At 54.5% G+C, this 16520-nt stretch overlaps 7 protein-coding genes across 7 annotated transcripts; 5 read left to right on the forward strand and 2 right to left on the reverse strand.

Annotated features, from left to right (window-relative positions):
• Nucleotides 1-57: 57 nt before the first annotated feature.
• CDEST_12066 (Putative RTA-like protein) lies at nt 58-1762 on the reverse strand. Its single transcript, XM_062928222.1, has 3 exons — nt 1391-1762; nt 1071-1322; nt 58-998 (listed from the first exon to the last, which is right to left on the reverse strand). The coding sequence occupies exons 1-3, from the start codon at nt 1569-1571 to the stop codon at nt 517-519; spliced, it is 915 nt and encodes a 304-aa protein (XP_062784273.1). The 5' UTR covers nt 1572-1762; the 3' UTR covers nt 58-516.
• Nucleotides 1763-2351: 589 nt separating this feature from the next.
• On the forward strand, nt 2352-4518 carry CDEST_12067 (Putative zn(2)Cys(6) fungal-type DNA-binding domain, fungal transcription factor). Its single transcript, XM_062928223.1, has 3 exons — nt 2352-2854; nt 2896-3620; nt 3678-4518. The coding sequence occupies exons 1-3, from the start codon at nt 2399-2401 to the stop codon at nt 4111-4113; spliced, it is 1617 nt and encodes a 538-aa protein (XP_062784274.1). The 5' UTR covers nt 2352-2398; the 3' UTR covers nt 4114-4518.
• Nucleotides 4519-4522: 4 nt separating this feature from the next.
• On the forward strand, nt 4523-4849 carry CDEST_12068 (uncharacterized protein). The gene has a single exon (XM_062928224.1). It carries the CDS (start codon nt 4561-4563, stop codon nt 4837-4839), a length of 279 nt encoding a protein of 92 aa, XP_062784275.1. The 5' UTR covers nt 4523-4560; the 3' UTR covers nt 4840-4849.
• Nucleotide 4850: 1 nt separating this feature from the next.
• CDEST_12069 (Putative protein kinase) lies at nt 4851-5208 on the forward strand. Its single transcript, XM_062928225.1, has 2 exons — nt 4851-4977; nt 5039-5208. Exons 1-2 carry the CDS (start codon nt 4854-4856, stop codon nt 5164-5166), a joined length of 252 nt encoding a protein of 83 aa, XP_062784276.1. The 5' UTR covers nt 4851-4853; the 3' UTR covers nt 5167-5208.
• Nucleotide 5209: 1 nt separating this feature from the next.
• On the forward strand, nt 5210-5819 carry CDEST_12070 (uncharacterized protein). Its single transcript, XM_062928226.1, has 2 exons — nt 5210-5317; nt 5374-5819. Exons 1-2 carry the CDS (start codon nt 5261-5263, stop codon nt 5707-5709), a joined length of 393 nt encoding a protein of 130 aa, XP_062784277.1. The 5' UTR covers nt 5210-5260; the 3' UTR covers nt 5710-5819.
• A 4076-nt stretch (nt 5820-9895) lies between these two features.
• On the reverse strand, nt 9896-10723 carry CDEST_12071 (uncharacterized protein; the record flags this gene model as incomplete). Its single annotated transcript, XM_062928227.1, has 2 exons — nt 10348-10723; nt 9896-10260 (listed from the first exon to the last, which is right to left on the reverse strand). The coding sequence occupies exons 1-2, from the start codon at nt 10355-10357 to the stop codon at nt 9896-9898; spliced, it is 375 nt and encodes a 124-aa protein (XP_062784278.1). The 5' UTR covers nt 10358-10723.
• Nucleotides 10724-10909: 186 nt separating this feature from the next.
• On the forward strand, nt 10910-16149 carry CDEST_12072 (Putative serine/threonine-protein kinase, active). Its single transcript, XM_062928228.1, has 5 exons — nt 10910-12170; nt 12327-12778; nt 12900-12950; nt 13096-13340; nt 13471-16149. The coding sequence occupies exons 1-5, from the start codon at nt 12131-12133 to the stop codon at nt 14537-14539; spliced, it is 1857 nt and encodes a 618-aa protein (XP_062784279.1). The 5' UTR covers nt 10910-12130; the 3' UTR covers nt 14540-16149.
• The last annotated feature ends 371 nt before the right edge of the window (nt 16150-16520 follow it).

The raw sequence follows: 16520 nt of genomic DNA on the forward strand, positions 1-16520 counted from the left end.
GCGGAGGCGGCCCCTGGCCCGTGCTCCACCTCGCTAAAGCAAAAAGTAAAGCTGTTGGTTCTTATCGGTTTTTGTCTCGATAAGGATAACGATAAGGCACCGACACAGAGTTGAATCCTTCCCTCTAACGAAAGCCCGGACTCAGAGCAGCCGTTCACAACATTCTTCTATAAATCCTTAACATCATACAAAAAACTAAGAAAAAACCCGATGAACGTCAGATAATACTGGAAGAAGCCGATACTATGCTTCTTTTCATCCTTAATCTGACACGTTACTAATCTCGATCGTGATGCTACACCACGAGAGAAACCTACTGCCTCCATACCAATGATACCAAATATCCCAGAAACTAATGTTTGATGCCCTGACAAGTGAAAGGTTCCCCAACCAAAATTCCTTGGCCTTGCCGCTCTTCTCTTATCATCCAAACATGACCCAAAAATATCAGACCGTCGCTAGTGGTCTCGTCCACTTGAATCAACACCGAGTCTCGAACCCTTGCGCGATCTTCTTCTACGCACTCATGCTGCTGCTCTCGTTCTGCACCTTTCCAAACTTCCTCCCAATCATGACGAGCTCGAGGCCGTTCTTGATGGGCCGCTCGCCGCGCAGCAGCAGGCCGATCTCGCTCGGGTGGAACCAGTTCATCCACACCATGACGAGGAACATGAGCGTCGCGTCAAAGACGTACACGTACGCTTCGTTGGTCATGAGGTGGCCCTTGTTGCCCTCGAGGTACTCGATGACGCGGAAGACGCTCCGGACCCAGATCAGGACGCTGGTAACGTAGAGCGTCAGGAGGTAGTAGCGCCATCGGATATCCGGCTGGTGGGACTTGGCCGTCGGCACCAGCTTCATGCGCCGGTGGAAGAGTGCCGCCGTCACAATGAAGAATCCGAAAACGGTGAGCTGAACGAAGAGGCCGACAATGATAACGTTCTCGCCAATCTCCATCATGTTGTTGCCTTCGCCGGCGGCTGCCATCATGCCACCACCTGGATGTATTTCGTCAGCAACGTTGGGGGGGGGAATAGGAAAGGTGGACGGATACGAGATATTCTACATACCGCTCGATTGCAACAACAGAGACAAGACGTCGCCGGTAACAAAGACCTTCGTCAGCCAGCGTCTCTTGATCAGAGCGTGGCTCTCTCCATCCGTCAGCTCGATGATGCGGCCGAGGATCATGTAGATGGAGGCCGCCATCAGCGCCGGGGCGACGAGCAGCAGGACATTCTGAATGATGTACGGGAGGAGGGTCCAGCATCCGGGGTCTTCCATGGTGTTCTTCGCCCGGCTGGCATATCCGACGAACTCGCCTATACCATCAACCGCCGTCAGTCAATCGTGTTCGAGTGTCGACCCTGAGTTGCATTTTCAAACTTACACACGCCACCAATGACAAACGCCGTCATATACCACGTCTTGGTCCTGACCATCTGGACGGCGTGAATCCCGGTAGTGATTATGTAGACGATGCAGAAGAAAATCGCCGCTGCCGTCGACGGCTCGAATCGGTAGAAAGACCAGTCGGCGTTGACATAGTCGGGGTTACACGGTCGCGCCATCTTTTCGGTTACTATTCTAACGAAAGAACAAACGAGTGGCTGTCAATACCGGGAGGTCGGGCACAAGCGGTGTCCACGTCGTTGGCGAATCGAAGCACAGCTAAATGAAGGCCTATGCTACCGTCTCTTTTCCGGCTCCGGGGGTATTCGTTTGGTCGGTACTTGGATGGAGGGATGAAGACGAGGAGATTCTAGCCTCAAGGTAGAGGGCCACGTTATGCTTAAGTCCTTTTCAGTCCTACAGGCCTACCGTCTTTGATGGCAACGAGCTAACCCCCAACGCAGTCCACGTGTGTGGGCGGTGCATCGCGCAAGGGGGGAAGATTCGGGAATCAGATTGGAGCCCTGCAACCCGCTCCGCTGCCCCAAACATGCCCATTCTTGCTAACAAATGGCAAGTCTCGATGTTTTTTTTTTTTGGCGCCGCCCGCTGCCTGGAACCCGAGTATGACTGCGCCTTCCCCTGCGTCCCGAGTATTCGTTCGTCTCCAGGGGAATTTTGGGAAGGATGGCGGCTCCCACACGTATTCCCGTATCAGAGGCTCGGTGGCCCAATCAGAATCGCTGGTGTACGACTTGGCGTCTCTTTCCGGCTGCGGTACGTACCTTCCTGTCAGTACGTATCTCCATAGCGTGATAGGGGCCCGGTGGGTCACATATGCCAAGCGCCGAACGGTCCCGCTCTAGCCAGGAAAGAAGAGCCCCGCAATTGCGAGTATTCGCTTTCCGTCTCGTATCGGGGCGGCTCCGTAGCCTCCGCCTCAACGCTTCAAGGCTTCATTTTTCTTCGACGATTTAACGCTCGGGATGATTGTCCCATACGATGAATGCGAGGCTATGCTTGGTTTGACTCGGCCCATCCCCTTCTTTCGCGCTCAGCTTTCGTCCCCTTTTTTATGAGACCTTACCCGCGTGTTCGTACTCCGTGCTCTCTCCCTCATCCTCTCTCTCGCTCGAACCCGATTCGCTCCAAACAGACTCAATTAGACGCCCTTGTCAAATTATCCACCGAGATCTGTGTTAACGGAGATTTTCAAACCGAAACCTTGGACGAACAACTCCCTCCACATCCCGCGGCTCATCCAATGGCAACTCGTCGCTCCCATACTAAGTCTCGCACCGGCTGCCGAGACTGCAAGCGGAGGAAAGTCAAAGTGAGTAACCGAGTGCCACCCGCCGTACTTCGCTTGCGCGCGCCGAACACGCGGGTGGGGGCATCGGGGGTCCGCGTTCGCTGGTCTGACGGCACTCGACTATACCCCTACTTCTCTTCCCCCGGCCCGGTGCGGCGTGGAAGAACTATCACTGACGGACCGCGTGTCAGTGCGATGAAGCCTATCCCTCCTGCTTCAACTGCACCAGGCACGGTATCCCGTGCAGTCTGTCGTCCTCCTCGGGCGACGTGTCATCCAGCGCTACTCCCCAACGCTCGTCTCACACGCCGTCGGCCAGCGGTCAGAGCCCGGAAGCGCCAAATCATTTTCTCGATGTGGTTTTCCATCGCAGCCGAGCCGTCCCGCAAGCGCCGACCATCGAGCTCTGGGGCCACGGTCTGGAGCTGATGCACCACTACTCCCTACACACCGCCAACACCATGTCGTCTAGGCCCGAGATGCAGCACATCTGGCGCGTCGACATTCCCGAAATCGGGTACGAGTGCCCCTTTGTGATGCACGGCATCCTCGCCATCGCCGCATTGCACAAGGCGTACCTCCTCCCCCCCGAGCGAGACAGGTATCTCGACCTGGCGACATCCCATCAGACCGCAGGCCTCGAGGGGTTTCGCGCCGTGCTGCACACACTGGACGACAGCAACTGGGAGCCCGTCTTCTGCTTCGCCTCCATCACTTTGCTCCACGTTTCCTTCCACCCCGTGCGCAAGAGCACTGATCACGACGCCGAGCTCTTGCCGGACATCACGGCTCTCTTCGTCTTCGTGCGGGGCATAAGGGCCATCCTCGAGCCCTACCATGGCGGACTTAAACGAACGAGACTCGGCCCCATGGCCCACGGTATCTGGGACATTGATCCGGGCGATCCCCAGTACCAGTATGTTCCGCAACAACAGTTCCAACACGTTTCTGTCAATTACTGACAACTGCTCAGAAACCCATCTCTCCGCCACTCCCCGCTGCCGAGAGACACCTTTGACGCCCTGCGCCGCCTCTCCGCCTTCTTCGAGGGGACGCTCCCCGACGGCATGCGCAGCGGGTACGCCACCGCCGTTCGGGAGCTCGAGAAATCCGTCCGCCTGATGGCGCACGCCGGTACCAACCTCGAGGTCGGAATGGCCGTCTTTTGGCCGTACGTGATATCAGACGCCGTCATGGCCGACATCCATTCCATGAACCCCTACGCCATGGTTCTCCTGTCGCACTTTGCCATCCTGCTGCGCGCGATGGAGCCGACGTACTGGTACCTCCGCGGCTGGTCGGCGAGGCTGATGGCCGCTGTCGACCAGCAGCTGGCAGGGTGCCCGGCGCTTTTAGAGGCGGTGAGGTGGCCCAAAGAACAGATATCCGAGCTGTATGGGCCATACTGAGTCAGTTTGTGGTTCCCAAGGGTGGTGGAGGATATTTGTAGCTTACACCAAATTCAGGAGGTGGTTATTGGGCAAAGGGGGAATTTCGCACGCCTACGATATCGACGAGACATGACTGCTACTCCGTAGAGAGGGTCCAGGATATGGAGTGTTCGTTGTCCTGCCGGTAAGCGCCTTGGACAGGGTCGTTTGATCCAAAGTTAGCAGATGCGTATACTGCCCTCTCCCTCTCCCTTCCCCCTTAGCCCCACTCAGCCCATCCGTTGATACGCCACGCGAGCACACCCATTTTCCTGTTGTTCGTCACAACCTTTTTGCAGCAGCCATTTCATTCGCTATGCCGTTCATCATACGATCCGCTGCCTGCCCCTTTGCTCGATATTATCTCATGGCAGGACCACCAAAGGGGTCATCCCGTTGTGCCGTTCTCACTGATGCCAATACAGCATGCTATCTGCTGGAGATGCCTTCCGCGGTGAACGTGGCCTCACATACCGCTTGGTACGCCCATTGGGGTCCGATTCTCGCAACAACGTCTGGTATGCGGTCGACGCATCTCGCGAAACGAGCCAGTACATCGCAAAAGGACCCTCCGACGGCGATGACAAGTCCCGCGAATGGCCGGCATTCCAACACGAACTCGACATGCAGAAGCTCTATGTCAAAGCGCCCACGATCCGAGAGCTCGTCGACTTCGTCCCTAGCTCTGAGTGGCCGGTCCCCTGATGATCCTTGAGCCGATGCCCATGACTTTATGGGAGGCCCGCAACACGCGTCGGTTGACCAAGCGGGAGATCAAGTGGATTATGAGGGGAATCCTCCTGGGTATCGGCGCGGTCCATGCCAAACGCATGGTCTTTAGTGGTCTGTTGCTATCAGTTCGCATGATAAAATGGGAGCATTTGCTGACACGGTGATCATTTAGACTTAAAAATGGAGAATGTGGGCGTTGGGGGGTTCGATGCCGCGAACCCCAATCCCAACGTTCACGAAATCATCGTCCGGCTCATGGACTTGGGCTCTAGCACGGGGTTTTTTCTTGTTGGCCTGTAGACTGTGTCTAACGATTCCCATAGTCAGCCTACCTTCCGACAAGGAGATCACATCTCTCACCTACCGAAGCCCCCGAAGTCCATTTCGGGAAACCATGGGACCAGAGTGCGGACATCTGGTCGTGGGGGGTCATCGTAAGTGCATCGTCATCGTAAGTGCATCGTCTTCGCCCACCATTGCTTTCTGCTGACACCAGTCACTGCCCAGCTGGCCCAGTTGCTCCAGGCCGCCGTCAACTTTGAGTCTCCAGGCCTGTACGACAACGTCACCAAGGGAACACTGGAAGAAAAGACACAGGCAGTTCGCGACAGACTGTCGGTGGATTTCGATCTGCACTCGGTGCCATTCTACGCACACGACAAGAAATGCCGAGCCTTGCTACCGCCGCCTCGATCAGATGAGGCTTACATGTGGGCGAACAGCATGGTTGAGAAGGGTGTTTCCGGCGAAGACATTCAGTTCCTTGTCGAGGTCCTCCATCCGGACCCTGCGTATCGATTGAATGTCAGGGAGATCCTCGAGAGCAGTTACTTTGAGCTCTAAAAGTGGCTCCTGCATGTGTGGAATGACTGAATAGGTGCCAGGTCGTCCCTGAGCAGAAGAGAATAAAACAAATTCAACCCCTTACACTACTAGCCTTAGTTATCTATATCAGAGTTAATGAATAGATATGAATCGCAGTGCCTGCCAGAACACAGGAGCACTTCCGTTTTCCACAAAGCTAGAGACCGCGTGTTTTCAAATGCTAACACTTTGGCAATTGTTTAAAATGATTGCCTATCAACTGCGACAAGAGTACAATACTAGTGCTGGCCTATCTACTGCTGTTTTCTCTTCTTTTTGTAACGTGTAACTGGTCTCGACTGCTAGATCCAGTTCGATTCTACGGTAGGTGTATCAGCGTCTTCAATCGACTGCGGCAAAGAGGTCTCTGCTACGGACTGGTTCTTGCAATCGATCGTTCAGGAGCAGATCTACTATCCTCGAATCCCGCTGGTGAGGAGCAGCCGCCATCGATTTCCGTCCGTGAGATTGAGAGCGTAGAGGATGCCGAAGGTACAAATCACCGGCCTGTTACACCCGACACGGGACTCATCAGAAAAGTGTTCTGCTCTGCGTCATCTTCAATCAGACATGGCTACCAGTCCTTGAGAAGAGACCTGTGGGATTGTATGATATGGATCCAACTATCGCAGGGTTCGAACAACGCCGTTGACACGAGCCACCAAGCACTAACAGTCGTTCCGTCACACAAGCACTACGCCATAGCCCCAGATAGAGGGGAAACTACACGAACCGTTCCCAGAGGTAGACAAATTTGCGTTCCTGTAGATCGAACGCAACATCAGTTCACGGGATTGGAAGCAAACGGAACTGGGTCCTGTAGGCCACAGCAAGGCTACCATCCCAGGGAAAGGCTCGACTCACGTCCGCACGTCGAAGGACAGACGGCAGCGGAACATGGATATCAAAACAGACAACCGTCAAGACACGAGCCAACCCGAGCCCCTCAATTGAACGGCGTTTCACGCCTTTTCTAAAATCAACAATGCCCGGTGCCCCATGGGGGAAAAGGCAAAGTGACCGGCCAGTTGTTGCTCAGTTTGTAACGAGACCGGAGATCCGCCATAGCGTCCCAAAAACTGACAACCGTTCATAGAAGCATGTTGAGCCAGGAGGAGTAAAGATATGACCGCATGGCGAGACGCTAAGTGATGGATTTACTGTCTGAGGATCAAGGTGTGTGGTGCAAGCACGCCCGGGTGACGTTTTGGCTGCAGATCAGTGATTACTCTTGTGATTTCACCATGAGATCACCTGATTCGCCCCCTTGGCGCTCTTTTCTGAAGACATTGGAATAGCTCCTGATCTCTTCCCCCTTCTGTTTATCGAGGACATGGCACCTATCTAGTATGACGGAGCCCGGTCAAAAGCAATTGGTGATGTTGCTCAATATCGCTGCTTGGTGGATGACCTTCACCGGGATAATCGAAAGGAGCTCTGTGATACCGGCGTTATGCCATCGACGTCACGCTTACCCTACTCTAAGTCTTGATCGGGCCTTTGGGTATCCAACCCAAGTAATGGACACTAAACTGTGGAACAGCTCGAAAAGACCATGCAGCCCAACCACGCTTGATCTTCAATAAGTTGTAGACAAAACAGGCGATTGGCAGGCCCAGGGACAACACACTGTTTGGAGGGGAAAGCTTCCCGGAAGTCTTGTTCCAGAGCGACCGTTGGCCAACCCTGGCTCAGGTCATGAGAAATTACATTGCCTTGCCTATCATCAAGGCCAATCTATCGTCCGCGGGAAGTTTGGACTAACGTTGTCGAGAGCCAGTTGGATAGGTAACGGGCGGCTCTGGCCCGGGATCCCAGCAGGGAGGTGCGTTTCCCGGGGAAAATCAAGATGGGCCAGGCCGGTCCTGGCTACAATGACTTCATTGTGGACATTGCTGCATCGCAAATGTGGAAACGGAATGGTAACGTGATCCGACGCGGCCCAGGTCGGGCAGGGAAAACGGTTTCCAACATGGCAAACAAGCTGCAACGGTCTCAAAGGGGCAAAGGACTCGGAGGCAAGGGCGATCTCACGACGTCAGGATAGACTAGGCCGCGTCGCAGAGAAACAAGCGCCGCCGTATTCTCGCTGATTAATGCCCAACTCCGTCTGAAAAGCGAGAACTGACGCTGTCGAAAGTGGCCTTGGCCAATGAGGGCGAAGCCATGATGACAATCCACGTGCCTTTTTGAGCCTTGGACAGGCCGCCCACCACCCTGCGGCAACGCACGGGAAACCGAAGACAAGCTACACAAACGGCGGAATGACGTCAAGACTTGTTTTGCATCTCGCCCAAACTTCTGGTGAGTCGGCGCGCCTATAGTTGCAGCACTACCATCGGCATGGTTATGTTGGTTATATCAATGTTCAATTGGGGACCGTTTCCTCAGTAGGACGATCATATCGGGATGGCGTTACGGCGGGCCGATGGTACGCCGCTCGCGATGCATTCTGATCGTAGTACGTTCAATAGTGTCTTGCACGTTGCTTGTCACCTGTATTGGCTAAGCAAGGCAGCCCAAGAATGAGTCCAGCATGAGAGACTGGAGTCTGTGAGGAACGATGTACCAACTCGGACAACATGGATGTGAGTCGCAATATGGGTTCGGTCAAAGGACCGCGGGGCTGTGAATTGCGAGAGTGCTTGAGTGTGCGGTGCGTAGCATAGCATTCCCGGACCATGTCTCGCAGCGGGACGGCGTTGGACGATTGGAGAGGCGAGACGAGATGCATTCAGAGGTGTGGCTGGTAGCGCCGGCAGCGGAAGAGGGATGTAACTTTGCGGCGTGGCTGGTGCTGCAGAAAGGGTCCTAGGATGTAGGAATCCTGTTACTGTTTGTGCTAGACGGGAGGACTGGGACACTCCTGGGAGGGGTCGAGGGAGAATGACGGAAGAGGGTGACCTGTGCGGAAGCAGGGTCTAGACCAGTCGATAAGCCACCCCTGGGCTTTAGAGTTCTCGTTCGCAAGCGGAAGGCCGCAAGCGCAAATGAATTTGTCTTGTTTAAGTGCATTGGACTGGGCTTGGACGAGTGCTGGAATGCAACGTACCCAGGCTAACAGTGATGATATTGATAAGGGAAGCTGACCTGGTCTTGGGCAGCGGAATATGAGGTCATGACTGGGGCGGGCTGTCAGTCGCATGCAAAGGGGATGAGAGAGAGCGAGAGGGCAGGGGGGACCTTAAGTGTTAGTCATCCAGACTCGGCCGGGGATATCGTGTCGAGTAGGTGATGTTCGGGATGCAATGACAGGCGTACTATTCGCAAGTAGCAGGCATATTTGCGCATGCTCATGGATGATGGCTGAGGACACCGTCAAGAATCGATGCAGTCAGATAGACGCGACGCAGACGCATCGGGCGTCGTCAGTTAAATGAAGGTGGCGTGTGTGGCTTGCACATCGCAGCTTGTGGTTCGCGGCGGGGGGGTGTTTCTGTTTCGGCAAGTAGCGAGGAATAGAAGACAACATGATTGGTTGAGACGAAGCTATACTAATATGAGTAGGCAGTGTAGAGTAACTAAGCTGACAAGGTTGACGATAGGGTATGGATATTTTGGCCGCGAATGTGAGCGAAGAAGGCATTTCGGCGAAAGATGAGATGGGTGGTGGGTGATGGATCGTGGGTGAATGATGGATAGTGGATGCATGGGCAGAAGAGAGAGAGGCATGAATCATGAGCCCTGGCCGGTAGGCTGCGCTATTGCTTCCTGAGGCCTCAGACAAAAGCAAAGTCTCCACAAGTATCCTCCAATAATACCCCTGACACCAGCAGCGTCATCCCTGCCGCACAGCGGGTATGACGAAGCGACAGACGTCATGATGGAGAGCCCCGCCATCCAAACGAGTGGAACACGCTCCGATCCTGAATGAGCTTGGGAAGCAGCCGAGCCCTGGTCGTGGCTCCCTGTTTTTTCCTTCCAGGTACGAATGCTCCGAGCTGCAAATAACAGTATCCGTACAGAGAGCAGTGATGAGAATGGGAGAAATTGTGTTTTGCTCTTTCTCGGGAGTCGACTCCTTCGGGCATCACCATACATGTCGTGTAGTGCATGATCAACCCCGAGACCCAAAAAGCAAAAGCCCGACGATTGGCGCCACAAATGCCCCCGAGCGTCGCTTCCTTGGCATGATGGTAGCGGCATCCATGGCAAAAACACAGTCTCAACCTGGCACATCAGACCGATGACAACAGGCGGTCCTTATGTCATTAGTTTCCAATAGCTGTCGCCGGACCTTGACGACTTGGTCGTGTACAGCGGCGAGGTGCGGCAGTACGATGATTGTGATGATGATGGTGGTGGTGGTGGTGGAATGCAGGCTGCTGCTGCTGCTGCGTTTGATTCCCGCGGGCTCCCCTCCCCCTTGCTGCTCTACCCCTCCACCCTTGCTTGGTCCTGGTGCAATGTAGCCATCTACCCTGTTGAACCGTGCCCAATCTTGGATCTGTCGCATGCCGAACGGGTCCGGGGTTGAGCGATGGGCGCGGCGGCGGCTTTTGATGAAAACGACGACTTGAAACGATGGGGCTGGCTGCAAACATCATGGTCAGAGACCTTGAAGCCAGAGAAGGAAAGGAGAAGGGAGCCATGATGGAAGGATGAAAAGTTACTCACTTGGGTACATGCGATGTACACGATGTGAGGAGCACCTACCCAGATATGCAGCCGGGTAAGGAGCAAGGTAAATTGCAGTTAAGTACCTCAGCTCTACATTCCGCGCTTCATTCTCAGTAAGGGCAAGATATACTACACTACCAAGGCACCTACGAGTAGGTAAGTCACTGGGGGTTAGTAGGTACGAATAGACCAACGGATAGGGAAGGCAGGGGTTGGGATACGCTCAGTCAGGACGTCTTCGTGTCTGCCCCGCCTTCGTTCAACATCGGGAGATGTGCCAAGAGGAGGTCCGCTGCAGCCAGTCAGCCGTCGCAGTGTCGACAAAATGCCCCACTTTGGGGCGTAAGTGTGAGGGAGGAACAAGGAAGGGACGAGGAAGGAGGACAAAAAAAAAAGGAAAGGGAAAAACCGAGAGGAAGGAAAGCAGAGAGGAAAGGGGGACAAAAAAAAAAAAAGGAGGGGTTTCCTGACTCTCGCCCCCTCTCATCCTCGCCTGAAATACAGCACCATCGTTGTCGGCCATTGATGATGGATGGTTGATTGACTGCTTGGGCCGCCCACCCGGGTTTCCTAGCTATAGACTGTAGTAGTTGTGTGACTTGATACTTGCAATTGGTTCCCATCGACTTCCTCCCGTGCTTCTCCTCTCCCTTCCACTCTCTACTTTCCATTTCCCACTCTTCCCGCTTCTTGCACCCTTCCACCCTCGATTTCCCGGCAAGGTTCATTCGGCTCTCCATCTCCATATTCTTCCATATCCATTGTCGCCATCGCCATCCATCACTACTGGCTTACAGATAGACACTAACCAGCATCTCTTGAATCACACTACTGCACCTGTCCAACCTGCAACTTTCGACACGTTCGAACCACACACACCATACATCGTACACACACCTCATACCTCGCCTCACACACACCTCGCCTCCTGACGCCTGCCTCATTTTACCTACACGTACTCTGTACTGATTCCCACCCCTCTGTCATCATCGCTTGCCAGTGCGAAGCCCAACTGACTAGAGGAAATAATAGCCAGACGGGGAGAAAAAGGACGTCCCTGCGCGCACAGAGCACGCTACGCTGCGCACTGCTACACGCCGTCATCGTCCTGCCATTCTTCGCCTGGCCCTGTCGACCTGAACCTTCCACACCCCCGGTCCATTCCTCCCCCCCTCCTTGCTTTTGGTACCTAGCGTTGTCGGGTTTTTTTTTTTGTAGGCTGCCCCAGTCTCAACTGCTTGCTTGCTTGCTTGCCTGCCTACTGCGGCTCGCCTTCCCGCCCGATCTTCAGTTGGCCCTGTTCCTCCAACTTCCGTCATCCGAGTCCACGTTGCCCCTCCGCCAACATCACCACTGTACGCCGCAGTCCACAAATTCATCCTTCTCACAACAATTTCTCCCCTTCAGCCGCCACATCCCCCCTCTCTCCCGACTTCACAAAGAAATACAACCTTGCATTTCTCTCTTGTCCACCCGACGCAGTCTTTCAACCTTGTTTTCCGTCATACAAACCATATCGCTACGTCGACCTTTGCCCAGTGTTGCCCAGTGTTGCCTTGCAGCGCATCCCAATCGCACCCGAGAGCATATTCCCCCACGACTCGTGCTTCGCCGTCTCCGCATTACCAATCACAGAAAAGCAACCTTCCCCTCCCCTCACCCCGGGGCACGCCGACTGAATCAGCCACCGCCGATTGCGACTTGCGATTCGGACCAAGAGATACACTCTCGCGAATAACCTCACATTTCGTCGCTCCCCGTAGCGTCCCTGGCGATCACCATGTCGACGATACAGCAGCTTAAGAACTTTATCCGACACGGTACGGCATCATGATTTCTCGCCGCCCCTAACCTTCGACTATTCCCTAACCCTTCCCCAACCATTCCAAAGTCCGCCGCGTTCGCGCCGTCCAGCTCTCTGCCTCCTTTTTCAGTTGCTCACTTCTCTGTGTTTTGCTAACATACTTGGCCTCCAGGAAAGCAGGCCCGAGTCAGCAACAACGACGAGCAGTCACCTAAGCAGCAACACTCGCCTCCTCAGAAGGCCCACGTTGGCGTTTCCGAGCCAGCCTACCCTGTTGCCAACCCCGTCCAGGCAATTCCCGAGGCATACTCGGTTGCCGGCGATGCCCAAGCCCGCGCTGCTCAGGCCGGCAACGTCGCCGCGCATGCCGCCGAGCCGAACCAGCGAAAGACATCCAAGGCTGGCAAGAATATCGACAGCACGCACATTGCGAAGCTGATTGCTGAGGAGAACGAAAGCAAGAGCAAATTCCCGAGATACCCTGGCTTGGAGAGATGGGACTTGCTTGAGAAGATGGGCGACGGTGCCTTCAGCAACGTCTATCGCGCGCGTGATACCACTGGTGAACATCCCGGCGAGTGTGCCATCAAGGTCGTCCGGAAATATGAAATGAACAGTATGCAGGTGAGTTGTCTATTGGGTGGTTACGGCCGCGACCATGATTTCTTCATTGTTCTTCGGCATTTGGTTTTGTTTCTGGCCTTCTTCCTCTCAACCGTTCCCATACCAACAACGGCAATCATAGGGAAACAAGCATTTACACCCGGACTTCAAGAAGGTCCCCAAGGCTGCAGAGGTGCGAAAACTCTCAATATTTCATTTGTCTCTTCTCTCGTCGGGCCATCCTCACTTTTCGACTTTCATGTTGCTCTATTGTCACTGTTTTCTCGAGGATGGCCCTCCATTAACCATTTTGGCCAACCTTACTGACGCTATCACAGAGAGCCAACATCTTGAAAGAGGTGCAGATCATGAGACAACTTGACCATCCTAATATCATCAAGCTCATCGACTTTTCCGAGTCGCGGCAATACTACTACATCATTCTTGAACTGGCCCCCGGTGGCGAGCTGTTCCACCAAATCGTCCGTCTCACCTACTTCAGCGAGGAGCTTTCAAGGCATGTCATCGTGCAGGTTGCCCAGGCTCTGGAGTACCTGCACGAGGAGAGAGGTGTTGTTCATCGGTACGTCCGCTATCCTTTGATGTGCCCCATCACTCTCTTTCGCATGTCCCGGTCTGGAACCAAGTCTTGGTTGTCAGACTTCGTGACGTCATCGTTCCTCCAACGACTCGCTGACAATCTTCCCTTCCAGTGACATCAAGCCGGAAAACATCCTGTTCAGCCCGATCCCCATCGTCCCGTCCAAGAACCCCAAGCCCAGACAGCCCGGCGATGAAGATAAGGTCGACGAGGGCGAGTTTATTCCTGGCGTTGGAGCAGGCGGCATCGGTCAGATCAAGATTGCCGACTTCGGACTCTCCAAGATCGTTTGGGACAACCAGACCATGACGCCATGTGGTACGGTCGGATACACAGCTCCTGAGATTGTCAAAGATGAGCGATACTCCAAGTCGGTTGATATGTGGGCCCTGGGATGCGTTCTCTACACACTTCTTTGCGGTTTCCCCCCCTTCTACGACGAGAGCATCGAGGTTCTGACGGAGAAAGTCGCCAAGGGACAATACACGTTCCTTTCTCCTTGGTGGGACGACATCTCCAAGTCGGCCCAGGACCTCATCTCCCACCTCTTGACTGTGGATCCTGACAAACGTTACACCATTACCGAGTTCTTGGCCCACCCGTGGGTCAAGGGATCCGGCCCCACGCCCCGCGACGAGAAAAAGTCGCAGCCGGATATGCTCCGCGCATTCGATGCTTCGAGAATCGTCGACGGCGATCGCCGCCACGACTTCCGCTCCCCTGGTGCGGTTAACCTGCGTGAGGTGTTCGACGTCGGCTACGCCGTACACAGACAAGAAGAGGAGGCCAAGCGTCGGAAGCAGGTCGGTACCAAAGGCGGCGTTCCTGCTCGTTTCTTGAACAATCTAAACGAGGAATCGGATGAAGAGGAAATGGCCGAGAACAAGGAGGCCGAGTATGTCCACAAACCGACGCAAAACACGCAGGCGCTCGAGCAAAGCATGCGCAATGCTCAAATCAAAGATCAGCAAGAACAACAACGTGGTCGTGAGCGCGAGCGACAAGCGGCCCCGGGCGAAAAGGGCTACGGCCAGCACTCGGCAGCTGTTACAGCTGCCGCTCGCCAGCAAGTTAGGGACCGCAACAGGCAGAAGGGTGCTTTCGAGCTCAGCCTTGATGGCGCCACGCTGCTGGGAAGGCGGAACAAACAACCTCTCGCAGCCCGGGCCGGTGGGGCGTAGGAACCTCGAACCCCTAGCTGCACCTCCCCCGGGAGTGAGGTTGGTCTCGCACAAGGCCTCGATACTACGTGGTAGATCTAGAAGGAGGCATTATGAACCAAAGCGGGGTTTTTCTGGCGTATGGATTTTACAGGGATGGCATATCTTGGTCAAGTGGCCGAGGACACTACTAGCGCAAATCATGAGACGGACGTCATGGATATCCAATTGTGTGTCAAAGTCGGGGATTATTTTTTGTTTTGATTTTCTTACCGGGACGGATTAGCTACGACTCCTCATCTCCTTTTCGCGGCATTATATATACATAGGCTTGGAGTTCATTGGCAACGGGACCCTACATCCCTCATTGCGACCATCAATGAATGTCATTTTGCAATTTGACTTTCTTTCCCTTGGCTACCGTGGTGGGCGTCCGTCCACTGCTCTTGACTCGTGTCAAATGCACAAATCCATCTGAGATGTAGTTTTTTCTGCATAGTATGAAACATGGTCGTTGAACCACGGTTGATGGACTAACAGGGCTCCGTTCAAGATGACTGTTCAAGATTGGTCCTGACGTTGGGACCCTGCCATGCCATTATCTTACACCGTTCAACTTAGTCTTGCATGTTGAGGTACGCGTAACAATCACCACCACCACGTGTGAGACGACGCGGGTCCCAGGTTTTTTTCCAAAGACGGAACGAAAACACTTGTCCGGTCTTGACTTTTCGCGCATTGTTGTCTTGGGGGATGCTGAGAGCCGGTCGAGCCGCGTCTTACCTCTCTCGAAAACGGGTGCCTTTATAGTGTGAGGGGCACAATGGAGCGGGTTCAGGGCCACGCGGCTTATCCTCCTGCTGTGGTCAATCCCGACGCATCTCCTTGGGCCCGTTTTCGTACCTTCGTCTCTCTGCCTTCTTTTGGGAACGGATCGTGCCGCCCGTGGGCAGGGGGCGTTGCAAGTCGTGGCCGAGACTGCCCGGCGGATGTCGGCGAAAGCTTCGTTGATCCTTGTCTGTCTGGCTACGTTCTCGCCAAGGCCTCGGTGGATAAGTGTATGGGACATCAGGTTTTGTTGGTGAAGGCAGGCAAGGGGGCAATAGATGGCGGCCGATACGGTTTCTCAATCCCAAATCAGGCTCGTCGTCGCCGTCTTGTCTCATTGCGTTGTTCTTCTTCCTTTTCCTTTTCTTGTCGATGAATACCGACTATTTGCGGCCACAGAGACACACGTGCAAGCCAGCACTTGGAAGGTTTTTTTTTTTTTTTTTTTTTTTTCCGTGGGGAATCTTCCATCCTTCTGGTATTCTTACCAAGTTCGACGAACAGAATCATGGACAACAGGGGAGGGGGATCCAGTCCGTCTCTATTACCACGCGCACGCGGTCGAATCTGTGACGGACAGCGCCGTGTCAAATACGCCGCCCCCCTTCGCATCCATGTACGCACATCGGTCCAACGTCCCTCGCAGAACAGGCCTGAATTAAGTTCACCCAACAAAGAGTCCGTCTTTTTGTCATCTGAGCCAATGTCGCTTCAAGAGCTGGGCTTCGGGGCCGGACAACGAGCGGTACGGCCCGCGTACGTATGCCAAGCGGAGTGCTCGTCGCCCTCCCCCCCCCGCCTCTGAAGGGGGGTCCCGTGGATCCGGGGACATCGATCGGAATCCCGAAGGCCACGATCTTGGAAAGGAGGGGGGCGCTTGCCCCAGATGGTGCAATTATGGGTACCTTGGCGCCATTGTTCTGCAAGTTGAACGCAACGACATTTCTTCTGGGGAGCTCGGAGGGGTCGTTCAACTTGTTGGAACATTGCACTTGCAATGGAGGCTTTCGCAATTCCTGGGGGGGGGGGGGGGGGTTGGAGAGATGCGTCGATGGCTCGTTTATGGCCGCTGTACAAAGCCCGGTTGGGATCAGTGCCAGTTACCCAACCAATCCACTTGGACTATGGATACAATATTTTGACAGCGAGGACCAGGCTAAATCTTTCGATAGCG

This window comes from Colletotrichum destructivum, chromosome 8, assembly GCF_034447905.1.
Source record: "Colletotrichum destructivum chromosome 8, complete sequence".
NCBI classification, from domain to species: Eukaryota; Fungi; Ascomycota; class Sordariomycetes; order Glomerellales; family Glomerellaceae; genus Colletotrichum; species Colletotrichum destructivum.

What these genes read in the sequence shown, in the direction of transcription:
- CDEST_12066 (XM_062928222.1), bottom strand. Translation starts at nt 1,571, where the DNA reads ATGGCGCGACCGTGTAACCCCGACTATGTCAACGCCGACTGGTCTTTC. An exon ending in GTTTGTCATTGGTGGCGTGT is followed by an intron (nt 1,323 to 1,390) that starts GTAAGTTTGAAA and finishes TTGATGGTATAG; the next exon opens with GCGAGTTCGTCGGATATGCC. An exon ending in TCTGTTGTTGCAATCGAGCG is followed by an intron (nt 999 to 1,070) that starts GTATGTAGAATA and finishes AAATACATCCAG; the next exon opens with GTGGTGGCATGATGGCAGCC.
- CDEST_12067 (XM_062928223.1), top strand. Translation starts at nt 2,399, where the DNA reads ATGCGAGGCTATGCTTGGTTTGACTCGGCCCATCCCCTTCTTTCGCGC. An exon ending in ACTTCTCTTCCCCCGGCCCG is followed by an intron (nt 2,855 to 2,895) that starts GTGCGGCGTGGA and finishes ACCGCGTGTCAG; the next exon opens with TGCGATGAAGCCTATCCCTC. An exon ending in CCGGGCGATCCCCAGTACCA is followed by an intron (nt 3,621 to 3,677) that starts GTATGTTCCGCA and finishes ACAACTGCTCAG; the next exon opens with AAACCCATCTCTCCGCCACT.
- CDEST_12068 (XM_062928224.1), top strand. Translation starts at nt 4,561, where the DNA reads ATGCTATCTGCTGGAGATGCCTTCCGCGGTGAACGTGGCCTCACATAC.
- CDEST_12069 (XM_062928225.1), top strand. Translation starts at nt 4,854, where the DNA reads ATGCCCATGACTTTATGGGAGGCCCGCAACACGCGTCGGTTGACCAAG. An exon ending in CAAACGCATGGTCTTTAGTG is followed by an intron (nt 4,978 to 5,038) that starts GTCTGTTGCTAT and finishes GTGATCATTTAG; the next exon opens with ACTTAAAAATGGAGAATGTG.
- CDEST_12070 (XM_062928226.1), top strand. Translation starts at nt 5,261, where the DNA reads ATGGGACCAGAGTGCGGACATCTGGTCGTGGGGGGTCATCGTAAGTGC. An exon ending in ATCGTAAGTGCATCGTCATC is followed by an intron (nt 5,318 to 5,373) that starts GTAAGTGCATCG and finishes GTCACTGCCCAG; the next exon opens with CTGGCCCAGTTGCTCCAGGC.
- CDEST_12072 (XM_062928228.1), top strand. Translation starts at nt 12,131, where the DNA reads ATGTCGACGATACAGCAGCTTAAGAACTTTATCCGACACG. An exon ending in ATGAAATGAACAGTATGCAG is followed by an intron (nt 12,779 to 12,899) that starts GTGAGTTGTCTA and finishes CGGCAATCATAG; the next exon opens with GGAAACAAGCATTTACACCC. An exon ending in GAGAGAGGTGTTGTTCATCG is followed by an intron (nt 13,341 to 13,470) that starts GTACGTCCGCTA and finishes CTTCCCTTCCAG; the next exon opens with TGACATCAAGCCGGAAAACA.